Source organism: Xenopus tropicalis, chromosome 1, assembly GCF_000004195.4.
Source record: "Xenopus tropicalis strain Nigerian chromosome 1, UCB_Xtro_10.0, whole genome shotgun sequence".
NCBI lineage: Eukaryota > Metazoa > Chordata > Amphibia > Anura > Pipidae > Xenopus > Xenopus tropicalis.
This window is the reverse complement of record NC_030677.2, coordinates 170,626,300-170,644,021: the sequence shown is the minus strand read 5'-3', so window position 1 is coordinate 170,644,021 and position 17,722 is coordinate 170,626,300. Positions and strand designations below refer to the sequence as shown.

Here is a 17,722-nt window from a genome sequence, read left to right as displayed (position 1 = left end):
GCAAATAACAGTTGTGTATATTCACCAATTACAGGGTTTCTTTTTATAGACAAGTGTTTGTAAGTCTTAGACATCTACCATTACTTACTCATACACCACATATGTACAACCTAACATGTCCGCGCACTAAAGTTATTAACGTCAATTTTTCTTTCTTTTTTTTTTAAAAGAAACCTCTCCCTGTGGGATACACTGGTGGCACCTGCAAATAGTTTAATTCATGGTAAGATGATATAATCCTCATAATTCTAAGATGCAGTAGTACTATGCGGGTCTGGACTGGGATTTAAAATAGGCCCTGGCATTTCAAGTACACAGAGGCCAAAGCAGCCCCCCACCAGTCCAATAAATAGGGACTGTCTGTGGCATCTTACAGCAGCCCCTCTGGCATTTGGCAGAATCTGCAGATTGCCAGTCTGGGCCTGGGGGTCAAACATACTTTTATATGTGTACATTGATATTGCAATCCTAAAGCAAGGTGTTATGGGAATGCCTAATCCAAGGCAAGCAATATGTTGGCTCTTAGTCACATGTATACTAAATGCCCTGTCTTTTATCTGTATATGTTATTCCTTGTGTTCTAGGCCACACAAACAAATGTACCCATACACACAACTTGAATCTTAAGCCATATGCTTCATACTGAATTCTTGCAAGTGAATAGTTAAGCCCTACATCATCTCAATATAGTATCTTATTTGCTAAATAGTGAATGGTCCTTTCCTTTGATGACCGCAGTTGAGTACACCTTCACCAACATGTTTTGTTGCATTCCTGCTCCCCGTAGAACCTGTTCTATAAAGCCTTCTTGCTTTCAGTGCTGCACCACTCCTTCATTGATGCTCATTGTATTTGTACAGTTGCTTATTTGGTAACATGTGACTGTGGTTTATGCAGTTTGAAAGTATAGCCTCTGTGTTCCTTGTGCTACTTTCATGGACAAGGATTGCACTTTATTTCAGCACCACGCATACATTTGTATATAACAACCTGAATTTGCCTGCTATTTTAAATTCCACTTACTAATGATAACAATAGCCAGCACAGTGGAACCTGGGTACTATCACACATACAGTGTCACAGCGCATTTAACTGCTGTAAGAAAACCTGTGGTGCTGTGGAAAACCTGTATCATTTTGTTCTAATTTTTTTGTGTTCCTTTTTTTTTTTCTCGTTTTCCCTTGTAGCGTTCATGTGCCATGATAGCGGGGCTACTGTAATTGCATATGCCCCAAAACAGCAACTGTTAATATCTGGGGGCAGAAAAGGATTTACTTGTCTGTTTGACCTCCGGCAACGAGTACAGAAACATCACTTCCAGAGCCATGATTCTGCTGTTAAAGCGATTGCCATTGATACCACAGAAGAATACTTCATTACTGGGTCAGCCGAGGGCAACATTAAGGTGATCTTCCCTTATTGTTTCTTTTCTTTTTATATTGTTAGTTTACGTGAAAATGCCATTCTGATTTGCCTGTAACTTCTTGTAGTGCAGGTGGGATTAGTTAGTGAGTGTTGCTTGGCCCCATAGGAGTTTGATGATGTTACAAGTCATGTGGAATATATCTGCACTATATCTTATCATCATCATTTATTTATTTAGCGCCAGCAAGTTACGCAATGATTTACATTCATATACAACAAACGGGGGTCTTACAATAACGAATAAGGGTTCAAAAATAAAAAAAATAAAATCAGAAGGCCCTGCCTACAGGAGCTTACAATCTATATTTTGTAATGCTATTGTATTAACTATAACTGTCATAATAATGATGGCAGTAGGTGTAGAAGGAAGTTATATTTGAATGTACTGAAAACATTTTTATTTTCTGGTATTGCTGGACTTTCCAAACAACAAAGTCAACTTTTACTTTAGTTTCTGGTCACAGGCTACCTGCCATATAAGCCCTGTTGGATTTTGGGCCCTAAACCTGGGTGGGGTTTAACCCACCTTTGCACCACACAGACCCTAAGTACCTATAGGCATGATTTGCAATGGTGTGAGACTTGACTGTGGCACATGGGGAGGTTAGTCGCCCGCAATAAATCTTTGCTACCATGGGCCACTAGTCTCCCTGAAATACCTTCCCACCATAAAGACTTTTCCGAACTTGCCTGAAGTTTCCTCATGAGGCAACTTCAGAAAACCAAAATGACAGGTATGCCACCCCACCAGCGATTCAGATTCTTGCCAGTGGGAAGGCATTTTGGGGAGATTAGTCCGGCAGCTAATCTCCCCTGTGTGCCAGTGCCTTAAAAATAGTTAAAGAAACAACATAGCAGCTATTGTTGTCAAAGATCCATAATTCTCCTGCCCACTAGACATTCTCTTGGGTGCACAACTAATAAATAAAAAGTGGAAGTCTAAGTGATTAATAACACCCTCCCACCAACCTGTTTGAAGTAAGTACCTAAAAGTGAGAAAAAAAAAAACAATAAAAAGCTGCCCTGTTTGGCCTGTCAAAGTAATATGCCAACATGTTCTAGAGCAGTGCAGTCCAACTGGCGGCCCGCGGCCCGCCCCCCTCTGTGTGGCCCCCCACCTGTCTGGCTGCTTTGATGGCTTACCTTTGAGTAAGCATTAAATGGTATCAGTACTGAGATTAACTGGCCCCCTGCATGGTTCTCACCTCAGATTCAGGCTGTAATCCCCCTGTATTGTTTAAATATGTAATCCCCTGTGTTTTTCACACCATTTAATCTCTGCATTGTTCCCCCCTGCAGTGTTCACACCTCAGGCTCAGACTGTAATCACCCACATTGTTCCCTTCTTCACACCTCAGACATAGGTACTGTAGGCAGAGTATGGCACATACAGCCAGCATAGGGCAGGTAGAGTATGGCACACACAGGCAGGGTAGGTCAGGGAGGGTATGGCACACACAGGCAGCATAGATCAGGGAGGGTATGGCACACACAGGAAGGGTAGGGCAGGCAGAGTATGGCACACACAGGCAGCATAGGGCAGGCAGAGTATGGCACACACAGTCAGGGTAGGGCAGGCAGAGTATGGCACACACAGGCAGGGTAGGGCAGGCAGAGTATGGCACACACAGGCAGCATAGGAGAGGCAGAGTGCTGCCTGTGTGTGCCATACTCTGCTTGCCCTATGCTGCTTGTGGGAGGCGAACCTGGCAAGGGTTTGTTGTGTGAGTTTGTTAGCAGTTGGAAATAGCCATTAAATGGTCCCAAAGTTGTGTAATTATGTACTGGGGGTTGCTCTGCTATCCACAGGGGAGCAGGAGGCATATGGAATTTAAGGGTGTGTCTTAATATGACATAATTCTTTCACATATGAATGATGGTTGATATCCCCACAGTAAGGACCAAGCATTTGGGATTTTGCTGTGCTATCACCATTGTGATAAAATAGGTGTGGTTTGAAGTGGGTGTGGTTTCAAAAAGGGGAGTGGTCAAAACTGGCTTCCATTAGCGGCCCTCCACCATGTATGCTATAGAAATTCCGGCCCTCGGCACCGTAGAAGTTGGACAGCACTGTTCTAGAGCATTGGTAGTTATAATATACAGGACTGAAACTTATACTGTAAATTGTGCTTTTTCTAGGTTTGGAATCTGACAACATTAAATTTGATGCACACTTTCATAAATGAGCACGCTCGCCAGTCTATCTTCAGGAACATTGGAACAGGAGTCATGCAAATAGAGACTGGGCCAGCCAATCACATCTTCTCTTGTGGAGCAGATGGCACAGTTAAAATGAGAATATTGCCAGATCGTTACAGTACACTTAATGACCTCCTAAAAAACGATGTAAAATTTGTGCTTTAATAATCTTTTTTTTTGTATGGTGGGAAACTTTAAAGTCTTAGTGGTCCCATGATGTATTATTCTGCACTGGCACTTAAGGGGTTAAAAAAGAATTGTACAAAAATGGCGTCAAGTGGAATGTGCAATGATAAGTTACATGTGCCACTACAATCACAGTGCTTTTCTTGGTTTCTATTTATTTTGGGGGAGTTATTCTGCCCGACGCACTGATGCCTTAATGAAGCCTAACTAGGAAAGACAAATGAATATGTAAATAATATATATATACATATACATGTTGTGCTGCTGAAATCTGTTTTTCTTTTAAATTCTAGTTTACTTTTGTTTTTAACTTGATTACAAACAATCTGCACATTTAGAAAATATTTTAAAAACATATGTAACACTTTTGATGATTTCCATGAATATAATATTATATAGAGTTATATAAATATATATATAAGTGATTTAAATTATATTTTAGGGCTACGCAACTTTCAGGCTAAACAACCAGTTTAGGTAATAACGTACCTACATAGGGTTTGGTTTCCTGACCAAGCAGCCAGCTGTTTGCCTTTTGTTGGATAACTTTAGTACCAAGCAATCATTTCAGGAGCTTAGATGGAGCTCAGTAGAACGCCTTGCCTTCTGGTTCGTATCTGTTACTGATATTGTGGGCTAGATACTTAAGCGTAAAAAGGAATATATATGCGGCTGGAATAAAAAGCTTCTTTTTTTTGCCAAAATGTAGATTAGCTAACTTAATGTTTGACCAAACTAGGAAGAGCACAAAGAGCTACACTTTTTACAGCTCTTAAAAGTTTTTTTAGACATTTAAAGGTATATTTTCGTTACTGAAGAGGCATAGTATAAGTATTACTGGTGAAACTAACCAAATAACATGTTTAGGAGACATGATTTCTGTGTTCATATGGCAAAACACAAAAGGGTTAAAATAATTGTGTGTGTGAAAGATTATAAGATGGTATAACAAGGAAAGGCTACCAGCGCCCTGTCTCTGTTCCAGGACTTGGCCCTATAGGTTTCCTTTCTATATGAAGGCTGTAAAAAAAATAATCTCAGGACGTTATTTCTTTGGCTTTTCTTTACTGTAAATAGGAAGACTTTTTAGTATTTTCATCATACAAAATGTTAGTGAAGCCGCATATACAGTTCCAGATGACTTGTGGGGAAACTGATGAAGTGCAATAACATAGTAAGTAATGCTTTACAGTGCTGAATGCGAGGGTCTGGAGAATCTCAGCATATTGATTTGGGCAGGGGGAGCTTTTGGGGGCAAGATGTAAAGCTTAGGTCTGAACATTGGGAACAAACTGTATGTTTTAATTTCTATGTTTATAATGAAGAATTCAAAATGATGTGATTTGTCCTGTAAATACAAGAAGTAAACATCTTTTAAATAAACATACACAGACCATTTAACTTGTTATGACACTGGCTCTTCTGTTTCAGCTAATACTAGTATTTGTAATAGATCATATAGATAACAACCCATGCTGATATTGGGGTATAGGATTGGTTAATTTGCCTTTGGGTTGACCAGTGGGATCATTTTCTATATACAGCATTGTACAGTAGAACAATACATCTTAACTTCGTTTTTAGATCATTACACAAGTGTAAAATGGGATTTCGATCTGGATTCATTGTTGGCTGCTTCAGAACAGTCCATCCTTTTGTCTGTTCTAGGTGCTTATTGAAGTGTTCTTTCAGTCATTGTGCTACTGGATGACCCTTGATTTGCAACATAGACTCTACTTTCTAAAGCTAGGTTAAATATTGCGCTCAAGAATGCATTAGTAAGCTCCTATTTTCAAGATGCCAAGCACAGACTCATCATTTCTACTGTCAAAACAGCCTTAAACCTTTTTTTTTTCTATCAGTAAAATTACTCTAAACAGCCTCCAGAATTACCTACCTTTTGTCCCAGCATTCTCTCTAAGCTGGTTCTTCAGTCAGAAGGGGATCGTTTTTCTTTGCTTCCTTGTGCAGAGTGAAGCCCCGCCCCCACTTCCTGTTCAGTTCTCTCTTCAATTCAACTATCTGTAGTCGACCTGGAGAGCCTTCTGAGCATGCCTGGAGGCAGCAGGAGCCAGTCTGTGCATTAGCCGGGTTATTTTTTTTTTGATGAGAGACCTGAACAAGAAGTGGGGGCGGGGCTTCACTCTGCACAAGGAGCAAAGAAAAACGATCCCCTTCTGACTGAGGAACCAGCTCAGAGAGAATGCTGGGACAAAGGTAGGTAATTCTGGAGGCTGTTTAGAGTAATTTTACTGATACAAAAAAAAAAAAAAAAGGTTTACTTATTCTTTAAGGCTGTTTTGACAGTAGAAATGATGTTCTTTTCTTTGAAGGCTTTAGAGTCTCCATTTAATGAGTTGTAGATGGTACAAGTTAAAACGTTTGAACATTGAATATGTCAAGGTTTGGAGTAAAGATCAAAGTCAGAAAGGTTTTCCCCGCCGTTTATGATCGTTCGGATACGAAAATTTCGTGACTTTCGGATCCAATACGATATTATTGTGACTATTACGATTTTTACGTAAGCATTCTCGTGACAATTCCAATCATTGGAAATTATTGTATCTAATCCGAATTTTTACCCGTTTCGAGATTCGAACTCGTACTTTGATGAATTTGCCCCTTAGTATAAGGTAGACATTGAAATTCTATGACAATTTGCAATTGGTCTTCATTTTTAATTTTTTATGGTTTTTCTGTTATATAGCTTTTTATTCAGCAGCTCCCCAGTTTGGTAATTCAGCAGCTATCTGGTTGCTAGGGTCTTGTTTACCTTAGAAACCAGATAATTGTTAGAATGAGAGACTGAAAGATGAATAGGTTAGGAACCGAATAGAAAGATAAGCAATAAAAAGTAACAATAACAATAAAAATTGTAGCCTCACAGAGCAATAGTTTTTGGCTGTTGGGGTCAGTGACCCCCATTTGAAAACTGGAAAGAGAAGAGGAAGGCAAATGATTCAAGAACTATAAAAGATAAATAATGAAGATCAAGAATATAAAAGTTAACTTACAGGTGAGCCAACCCTTTAAAGGGGTAGTAAACCCTGCTGCAGTGCATGGCTCAAGCAAACTTTATTCAGCTGTTGCAGGACTACAAATCCCAGAACAATTTAACATCAATGAATGTTGTGGCATGCTGGGAGCTGTAGTCCAGCAACATCAGCGTTGTGTTCTTAAAGCAGTATTGCACAATAAAACACTTCCAAAACTTTCCCCCAAATTTCCAGGGCCAGCGGCTGCATTGAAATTCAAATAATCCTCCAATGAGAATCCCAGCTGATCTGTGTAAATGATGCTCTATGTGCAATTGGAGTAATAAGCACAGTTTCCCAGCAGTGAACAAGTCTGTCCCTTATTCCTAGGTTTGATTCCAGTGTAATATAATAAAGAAAAATTATCTCTATATGTAAGATAACAGCAAGATGGCTGACATAGTGCATTTGCATTTTTAATTAAGTTTTTTTAATAGTAGAATTCTCATTGGTGAATTTTCTTTGCCTGTTTACCCACTGGCTAAAATTTAGGATAGTGCACTCTCAGTTCAAGCAACTGAATCCTTCAGGCTAATGCCCCAAGGAGAGTGACCCTATAAACACTACAGTTGCTTTTTTACTTCCATATATGATGTCACGCATAGTACTGGCAGCAGACTTAACTCCTATTGGCTGTGTCTCCTGTCAGTCTGACACTGCTTCCTCTGACATAGTGCTGCAAAGCTAACATAACAGTATAACATAACAGTGATATGCTGAGTCTGTTTGCCTATGCCATTGCAAGGGAGAAATTAACCAATGACCTTTCAATTTATGCAACTGCTTTGTGTGTACAACCAACCAATGAATTGGTCCAATAGGAAAAAAGTAAGGGCAAAGCCTGGACGTGATGAGTTAAGCATATAGGAAGTTCTTAGTGTGTCAGGTTCAACATAGGCCACTCCCATCCCTTCAGAAAACTGATCAGAGAGACAGAAGGACTGATTTAACAGCTATAAAAAATAGCTCTAACAATGGGCTTAGTACTTTTTTTTTTTTTTTTTCTTTAAGTAAAATGGATTTTCTAACACGCTGAGAACATTTTCGGTGGTTTAACAAGATTTGGACATTGAAGATGAACAACACCTTTAAAGGATCTTGAAGTTTTATTTTTATTGTCCATAAAAAAATGACCCAATCATCCATGCAAATAACCTCAACAGGTTTATATTATCTAAAATGTTCTCTTTTAACTTTGTTGCTTTACAGTTTATAGTCAGAACTTTCTAAAAGTTGGGGAAGGAATGTAGCAACAAAGCATTAAATATAAATATATGATCCACTATCCTGTCATTTCTACATGGTGAAACTAAACATTGGTTGCAGCAAAGACCATCCGTCCACTCCACTAACGTTGAGACTTGAATCATCAGATATGCAGGTAGAACAATATCATTCTACTCCTGACAATTCAGCATTAACGTACATACGATGTTCAGGCGCCTTCAAAGCCGCCCAGTCAAAATTTTCAGACCTGCCCGTCGAGATGACCGCTATCCAAGGCATTGCCAATATCGATTGCCTTGTCAACCCAACATACACGCTCTGAATATTGCACAAAACCTCGTTCATATGAAAATATCGACACTTGTATGGGCACCTGTACTATTAAAGGGACAGTAACACCAAAAAATGAAAGTGTATAAAAGTAATTACTATATAATGTACTGTTGCCCTGTACTGGTACAACTGGTGTGTTTTCCTTAGAAAGACTACTATAGTTTATATAATAAAGCTTTTGTGTAGCCACGGCGGCAGCCATTTACCAGAGAAAAGGCACAGGTTACTTAGCAGATAACAGATAAAACCCCATTATATTCTACAAAGCTTATCTGTTATCTGCTATGTGCCTGTGCCTTTTCTCCTTTTTCCCAGCTTCAATGGCTGCCCCCGTGTTGACATAGCAGCTCATTTATATAAACTATAGTAGCGTTTCTGTTACAAACTTACCAGTTTTACCAGTGCAGGGCAACTGTACATTATATTTTAATTACTTTAAAACACTTTCATTTTTTGGTGTTACTGTTCCTTTAACCTTTGAACAACAGGAGTGGCTGGTATTTAAAGTGTTCACTGATTCAATTTTATTGAGGGGGTTTACATAGCCTTTTAGGAGGTTGTTGCAGAACTCCAAGGCTAACTGATATATAAGTAATGTACAGTATAATGTAAACAACAAAAAGAAATATGTACAAACTAATGTAGCTTGACATTAAACATAGGTCAGAATTGTGTTTTGTTTCTACATAAACTAATTAGAGATATTATTTAAAGGGAAAACAAAAAAAAAAAATGCCATGAAAAAAACCTTATTGGCCACAAGATGTCCTCATCATACCTCATCATAAGAAATGTTGAAATCCAAATTAAGGTCAGGAACAAAGGCAACAGACTACATGACTTTATATAAAAAAAAAAAAAATTATTATTAGAAAATGCAATATGTTTTAAATAAATAACTAATATTAGTGAGTAATTGGCTAACATGTCAAGGAAACTTGCAACTGACTTTCCTGTATTTGCACATGGGACCATGTTCTCTAGCATTGCTGTGTATGTACCCGGACATGCCATGCCTTAGTGCAGATTACAGTACAGTAGCACTTTTATTCCTCTCCCCTCAGCACAAGCAGTTAATGGATTCTTCCAGATCAGACTGAACAACCCAGCACTCTAGTTAGGAATGGGATTTAAAAGGCACAGGACTGCTGTTCAACTTGCCATGGCAAGCAGACTTATGGCCCTGAAATAAAATTATATATTCAACCCTGGCCTTAAGACTGGCCCTTAACGTAACAGTTCTTACTTGGCAAACAGTATGTGCAGTTTCCTGGGCTTGTTGGAGTTTGCTAGAGAGACTCTAGAGGCGCAGCACAATTACATCAGATTCTTTGTCCCTTTCTGGCCGCAATTCTCTGGAATTTTGGGGAAAACAAACACTGCATAGTGTAATATGGTACAGTCCGGCCCCCCATACTCATCAAGTGGTACAGTTTGCGCCCCATCATCCATGTAAATTGGTATGTATGGTCCAACCCTCCATTGACGTGAAATTATATGGTCCGCCACCATTGATGTAAAATGGTACAGTCTGCCCCCCTTCTAAGTTAGGTGGTACGGTTCCACCCCCATCTGCATCAAGTGGTATGGTCCATCCCCTACTGTATAAAATGGTACGGTCCACCACCCCCCAATCTACGTGAAGAGCTATGGTATGGCTTCTCATGTTGAGAAGTGGAATTACACAAAAATACTTGAACAAAAAAAAACTTTAAATTTGATCAGATATTTTTGCCATTTCTGGTTACATAGCAATGGAACCTGACAGAACAAATGACAACACAGTCCTAGGTCTGGAATATAATGAAATATGCAATCACAAATGTGCATCCTTGAAAATTATGCACCAAATCGATTATTTTTGGATTCAGGTAAATGCAAAATTCTCCACAAAAGATTCTGCTGAATAGAAATTTGAAAGGTTATTGCTTATTCAAATTTAAGGAAAATACAAAAATGGCATATATTTTTAACCCAGTAGTACAACCTTAAGGGGCACATTTACTAAGACACGAATCTGAACCGAATTGGAAAAATTCCGATTTGAAAACGAACATTTTGCGACTTTTTTGTATTTTTTGCGATTTTTTCGGCGTCTTTACGACTTTTTCGTTACCAATACGATTTGCGCAAAAAAACGCGAGTTTTTCGTAGCCATTCCGAAAGTTGCGCAAAATCTGCTGATTTTTTCGTAGCGTTAAAACTTGCGCGAAAAGTTGCGCCTTTTTCGTAGCGTTAAAACTTAAAAGGTGCGACGTTTCGCGCAAGTTTTAATGCTACGAAAAATCGCCGGATTTTGCGCAACTTTCGGAATGGCTACGAAAAACTCGTGTTTTTTCGCACAAATCGTATTAGTAACGAAAAAGTTGCGACATTTTTCCGAAAAAATCGCAAAATACCGATCATTACGAAAAAAACGCAATCGGACGCATTCGGCCCGTTCGTGGGTTAGTAAATGTGCCCCTTAGAGTAGGGATGCCCCAAATCCCAGATCATCCGAGCCTTTCTCAGCATGACTTTAGGTCACATGATTAAGGAAATTGGAGGCAGAAAAGTTAAGACAAATCCCACTGACTTCTATAGAACATCGCCAGCTTTTACTTGCTGAGTTTTTTTCTGGTGACTTTTCATGGTTTTATTCTTAAATAAATTCTGACTTTCAGAAAAATACTTGGGCAAGTATTCGCATTTGTGGTTGGTCACTGCTTTATTCCTCGAATAGATAAAAAATGCAAACTCTGTTTTTTTTATAAATCTGCTGATATATCAACAATTGAATTTCAAGTTTTTTTAAAAAAAAGCTTATTTAGAAAAAATGTATTTAATAGAGCTACCAAAGGTGTTTTACTGTAACTGCAATAAGCAACTCCCTGCAGCTGCTGAATAAGGTCTGATATAGATGCAGACAAGTTTTTGCTCATTTTATAATGCAAAACTAAAATGACAAGGGGAGCACTCACCGGAACGATTCCACTGCATTAGGAGCCCGTGCTATCACGTCACCAAACACCCCCGATCCAGGCGTAATTCATCAGTCCAAACAAAATATATGTACAGAGCACTGGGATTCCAAATTAGTTAAAAAGTCACTTTTATTAATTCATTTAAAAAACATTGCAGAGACACAGACATCCAGCTTTACGCGTTTCATGTCTTCTCGTCACTTCATCAGCAGCTGTTAGAGTGCCCCCCAACATTTAAATGCACACCCGGCCACACCCATCTCGAGTGTTAACCCCATACACATGTCAATAAATTATACAGTGAATAAAATGGAAGATTAAAAACAACATAACATATGCAAAACTGCTTTATTGTAGCAACATTCAAAGGTTTCCAAGCATGAACATTTTTATACAAACAAGTGACAGAATAATGAAGGTGGATATTGCTTTAAAACAAAGACCCTCTTAATAAATCCTTCGATCCTGAAAGCAAAAAAATTGTTATGAAATCTGCACAGGTATCAGGATTCTGCATGCTGCATATACAGTAGTAATAGCTGTGTAATATCTGAAGGGCATGGATAAGTCTATTAAACCCAGAAGGAGAATATGGCTAGGGTGCAAATGGGCCTGTAATCCAGGGATATAATAAGGAAATAGATGTGGCTACACAATAAGGACTACACAAACAATATATTAATTATTAATGCAAGATGATTTGTTTTCTTGGGAACTAAGTATCCCGCTTTTAATACTAGCTCACCACTATAAAATGCTATTTTATCTGCTGCCCTCACCAACTGTCCTAAGTGGTCAATCCATCACTTTCTTGGCAATATGAGTTTAGGGGCAAAACAGACCACAGTTTTCTACCTGTTTCTCCATCAGTCAACTATAATCATAAAAACTGTTTATCAGGCTTTGCTACAATCTCAGTCAGATTTGAGTCAGGACTTCCTTCAGCCATTTTTTGTGTCTTGTGATAATCTATCCCGAGCAGAGCTTAGCTGGGAGTTGTCACTCATTGCAAGATCTGCTCCTAGAACCTATTTCAGGCACCATTCTGGAACAAAACCTTACTGGCTTTTTATAGAGTTGTATGTGAAGTGCTTGTGGCATGCAGTTCTGATTCCTTGCCCTGTTGCTTGCCTTTCTGTCATGTAACAACTTCTTTATGCCTTAAGTGAGCTTGTTTGCTTGGTTCTGACGTGGCCTGCATAAGGCTACAATTCAGTTTTCCCTTACATAGACTGCGCTGCTTACAAAGACTGCCTGCATGGCATAGATCTCAGCCTATTTATAACTATGGCTGCCTTTCTGTTCAGTATAAGAACCTGCATGTCATGGCCAGCCTTACAGCTGCCTCCACTGAGTGGTCCTTCTGCTCATCATCGGGCCTCCTAATCCCGTCTCTCAACAACCACTGGATCAGTCTTTCACCTTCCTCTCTCCTACATTGCCAGCACATTCTGTAGCTAAACATCACCATGTCAGTAATAGGACAGCACACATGTAGAAATTCTGGCACTTCACCCCTGACTTTTCTGGGGAAAACACCTTCCCTTCATCATTAGAAATTCCCGATAAAGAAATGGTATGCCACACCCCCCCCAAAAAAAAAATTGAGTCCAGTGCACTTCAGTCTGTATCATAAAATAAGGGGCAAAATGCCAGAATTTCTATGTGAGCACTGTTCCTATTAACTACTGACCCTGTACAGCACCCCATATAGCCCCCTTATGGGTTCCCTGCTCCGGATGGAGTTACAAAGGGATAGGGATAAGAAACTAAAGTATCAGACTGTAAAAAACAGGTTGGGGAGCAGTAGGGAGAACTAAAAAAAACAGAGGGAAGGGAAAGAAATTATGTGAGAACGTATGAGAAACAGGAGATGGGGTTTAAGAAGTAAAGGGAAAACTGAATTAGCAATTTAGAAGAGGAGACTAGAAGAAGGTTGTTGTAATGAAAATAGCAAAAAGTTAGCAAAAATACAAAAGATAGGGATAAAAAATACAAAAAAGGAGGAAAGAGAGAAGATGAATACAGGTGTGGATAGTGGGGCTTGTGTCCCAGTGACCAGTCCAACTCCAAGTCTGTCCTTAGTAAAACTGGCCATGCATGAGAAAATCCACTCATTCTCAAGGAGGGCCCTTGGGCTAACGATCAAATCACAATTGGAGCTGTGCAGGTTGTTGGGACAAGGATCCACATCACCACAAAGATGCAAACCTGCTGAATTTCTCCCCCAGACATCAGTCAGGCAGGCCTGTCCAGAAGGACCAAGTTGGCAGATTTTTTCAGCCCGTGTATGGCCACCTTTCAATGGGTTAACAAATAATCTGACCATGTGTATTGATGACAGATTTGACAAGAGGTGCAAAGATGATAATTTGGTGCCACTTGAGAAATACATTTTGCTATTTGCTATTAAGGTATTGATGTGTTGTGCTCCTACTTGTGGTGATAGAATTAATGTTTATATGCCTTAGTTTATAACTTCATAAATAATATACATATCAATATATATATAAAACAATAAATATCGGTGGCAATTATAGGAATCTTGGGGCTCTATTTAGATATATGAGGACATACTCAATTTGGCTGGCACCTAGGGCACATAATGTTAAATTATATTGTTAAAGGGGTAGTTCACCTTTAAATAACTATTAGTATGGTGTTAATTTTTTTTTATTTCTGCAGGTTTTCCAGTTATTTCGTTTTTTGTTTAGCAGTTGTCTGCGTTGGCATTTCTGGTCTTATTTATCATAGCAACCAGTCAATGGTTTGAATGAGAGACTGGAATATAAGGGATAAAAGGAAAAGTGAATCCTTTACATAGCAGTTTTCTTCATGGGACTCAAAGTGCTTTATAGCAAGCAAGGTAGCCATTATAGGTGCACTGAGTATGCCAGGACATCAGCAGATGATTTCTCTTTTTCTCTTCACTTCTATGGGATTTTTAGAAGCGTATTTATATTTAACCCCTATTTGGCAGTAAACCAGTCAAACCATGGCTAGTATAGGTTTTAGAGCATGGGGCACATGTGACTCAATCCTTCAGGATGGGCCTTCGCTATGTGGAAGTGACCAACTGAGCTATGGTGTAGTGCAACTAAAACTCACTGTAGCTGTGTGCAGTGCAGAGTAATAAATGGGTGCCAGAAGGTTCTTGCAGTTGAACAACAAAAGTGGTTTATTACAATCAATATGCAGGGTTATGGCAATATACTCACATACAGCTGTTATATGAGTCTGGGCAGGGTCAATGCAACTGGTCAGCTTGGCCACCCTTTGGAACATTCAGGATGGATACCACAATCCTTAGGTTGAATACCTCTAGCCTTCAGGGTCCCACAGCCAACTATGGATCAGGGTTCAGATACTGCCTGTCTCCTATGTCTTAACCGTGGCCCTACGCTAAGGCAACAGTGCCTGTATGTAAGAGTACGTCCAGCTACTTTTCTTGGTGGAGCCAAAACTGCTTTTGCTTCCTTCCCTCTCTTATCTCATTTTCCTATAAAGTGTTTGATAAGAGTAACTATCTAACTGGTCCTCATTCACGGGGTCCCTGTTCCCGACTTCACTACAGTATAGGATGATAATTCTAGGGCAAACTATGGCTTTACTGGAGCCCTGTTGATCCCAGGCTCAGTGAAACTTCCACCTGGGTCAGCAGATGCAGCCAAAGAGGAAGACACACCCTCCTGCTAAACACTATATGAGAGTGCAAGAGGTGTGGTCAACCCAAAAACCAATAAGCCAACTCTAAACTGATACATGGGTCTTTGCCCAGTAACAGCAAGACTAAGGAAGTTGTAGGATGTAAAGCCATAGGGGCATGTTAACCATATGAGTCCCTACATTTTAAATGGTGAAGTTTTCACAGGGAACTGAATGGGGGTCTCTACATCCCACATCAATGGCTGATCACTTAAGGTGAAGGACTGAATAGAAAGGTAAGAAAAAAACAACAACATTAAAATTGTAGCCTCAGAGAGCAATAGTTTCTTGGCTATGGGGTCAGTGACCCCTATTTGAAAACTGGGAAATGAAGGGAAATAATTAATAAACTCTTAAAAATAAACAATGATGCTTAATATGTGGCACTGTTGTAGGCAAGTCCCCTCTAACACCTGACACATGAGCAAATCACCTAGGATACTCCCCCTAAAACTCAGCTCTTCCAATGGATTTGGCAGGAACTGGGGACATGGTGTCTACCTAAACCTGCCACCCTAGACACATACCCTCAGACGCTTCTATGCAAAATTTTGCCCTATATATGTATCTTTATTTATAGCACTATTTATATATATTGCAGCACTGTACCATTAGCTTGCATGTGTCCTTGTGTATCTGTATTCACTGAGCATAAATATTTTATTTATAAAATTAAACCTGTACCTGGGTTTGTGCAGTGCAGCCATTATTAATATTATTATTGATGTACTCTTGTATGTTGATGTTATTATTGCACAAAACATTCTCTATAGATATAACCAATTGCGCTCTCTGAACTAGAAGAGCCGAATTTCCGGTTTAAAAACCGGAAATTCGGCTCTTAAAGTTACCAGGAGCGGCTTTTTGCCGCCCCTGGTAACTGGGGCGCTTCTGCCGCCTGAGGCGAGTTTCTCAACTCGCCTAATGGCAGAAGCGCCCCGATTATAATGAGAGTGAAAGGGGAATAGCATGTGTCAGCAATGGTTGCTCTCATTGATTTTGTTACATATGCAAAAATTTAATATGTGGTATTAATAAATTTGACTTTATAAATGTAATTATAAAATTAGAAACACAGTTCATAAGTGGCTGGCCAATCTAATAAAAATAAGCAGAATAAAACAAATAAAAAAACAAATAAAAATACACATTAAAAATAAATCAGTGCTTTTATGGCTTTTATGTTTTCTTCAATAATTGATTGCTTTCTTGCTTTTTTAATTCCTTCAATAATTGATTACTTTATTGCTTTTATAATTCTCATACGGGAATTTAGGTATAAAAGCCACCAACAAGTGGAATAAAATGGAATAAAACTATTCATCTGTTACATATGCTCCACAATGGGAGTTTTGTGTTTGAACATATTCCTTGCTTATGATTAAGGACTATGGGATACTGGGGCTGAGCACACTTATTGCAGCACCCTCTGCACACTGATAGAAACTACCTGGTGACTATCCCCTCTATAACAATAGACTGTATTTAAAGGAGAACTAAAGCTTAAAGGAACAGTAACACCAAAAAATGAGAAAGCTTTAAAGTAATAAAAATATAATGCACTGTTGCCCTGCACTGGTAAAACTGGTGTGTTCGCTACAGTAACACTACTATAATTTATATAATAAGCTGCTGTGTAGCCACGGGGGCAGCCATTCAAGCTGGAAAAAAGGAGAAAAGGCACAGGTTACATAGCAGATAACAGATAAGTTCTGTAGAATACAATAGTGTTTTATCTGTTATCTGCTATGTGCCTGTGCCTTTTCTCCTTTGAATGGCTGCCTCCATGGCTACATAGCAGCTTATTTATATAAATTATAGTAGACTTTCTGAAGTAAACACACAACTTTTACCAGTGCAGGGCAGCAGCACATTATATTTTAGTTACTTTTATACACTTTCATTTTTTGGTGTTACTGTTCTTTTAAAAAGAAGTAAACTAGACATTTTATGTTTAGGCTTCTTTGCCAGTCCATGCTGACCACAACCCTTTAGCAAGGAAGATTTGTGCCTCAGAATATGTCCCCAGTATTTCCCTAACTTCTTTTTTGCTTCACAACACAAAATCACTGATTTACAGCACTGAGCTGCTGTCACTTTCCAGAGGTTAGAGACTAAATTTGGATGTTGCTCTCGTTGCCCCCAAAGCAGGTCATCATTTTTGAACCCATGACTTGGTGGCAAGTTTTGGTTGAATAAAAACAAGATTCACTACCAAATAAAGCCTCCTGTAAGCTGATAGTGTGCATAGAGGCTGCCTAATAGCCAATCTTAGCCCTTATTTGGCACCTCCTTGAACTTTTATGGTGCTTGTGTTGCTCTCCAAGTCTTTTTACATTTGACTGTGGCTCACAAGTAAGAAAGGTTGGGGACCCCTGTTTTATACTATTCATAAGCAGTTTAGTTCCATTAATTCATGTACTAATTAACAGTCAGTTTATTGGGGGTCAGTGGAGTTTGCCCTAAATTTAACCCCTTCCCACCTACCTGCCCCTGCTCTGCGCTGTCATTGCTTGATATGAAAGTTATGTATGTTTCTGAATAAGTTACATAAAATGCGTAAGTTTAGGGGCCCAGGGGTGCAATAGGGGTGCATAGGGGTCAGTTGTAGTTAATAAAAACAGTAAAAATAATTAATGTGCTAATAAG

At 39.1% G+C, this 17,722-nt stretch overlaps 1 protein-coding gene across 2 annotated transcripts in view; it reads left to right on the top strand.

The window, feature by feature from the left end:
• Positions 1 to 5,211, top strand: part of dmxl1 (Dmx-like 1) — a 78,863-nt gene extending 73,652 nt beyond the window's left edge. For both annotated transcript variants that reach the window (XM_018090697.2, XM_002931732.5), the window contains exons 41-43: positions 171 to 223; positions 1,188 to 1,405; positions 3,565 to 5,211. In XM_018090697.2, coding sequence (XP_017946186.2) covers positions 171 to 223; positions 1,188 to 1,405; positions 3,565 to 3,789 — 496 coding nt within the window. In that variant the 3' untranslated portion in view covers positions 3,790 to 5,211. The remainder of the gene's footprint in view (positions 1 to 170; positions 224 to 1,187; positions 1,406 to 3,564) is intronic.
• Positions 5,212 to 17,722: the final 12,511 nt, after the last annotated feature.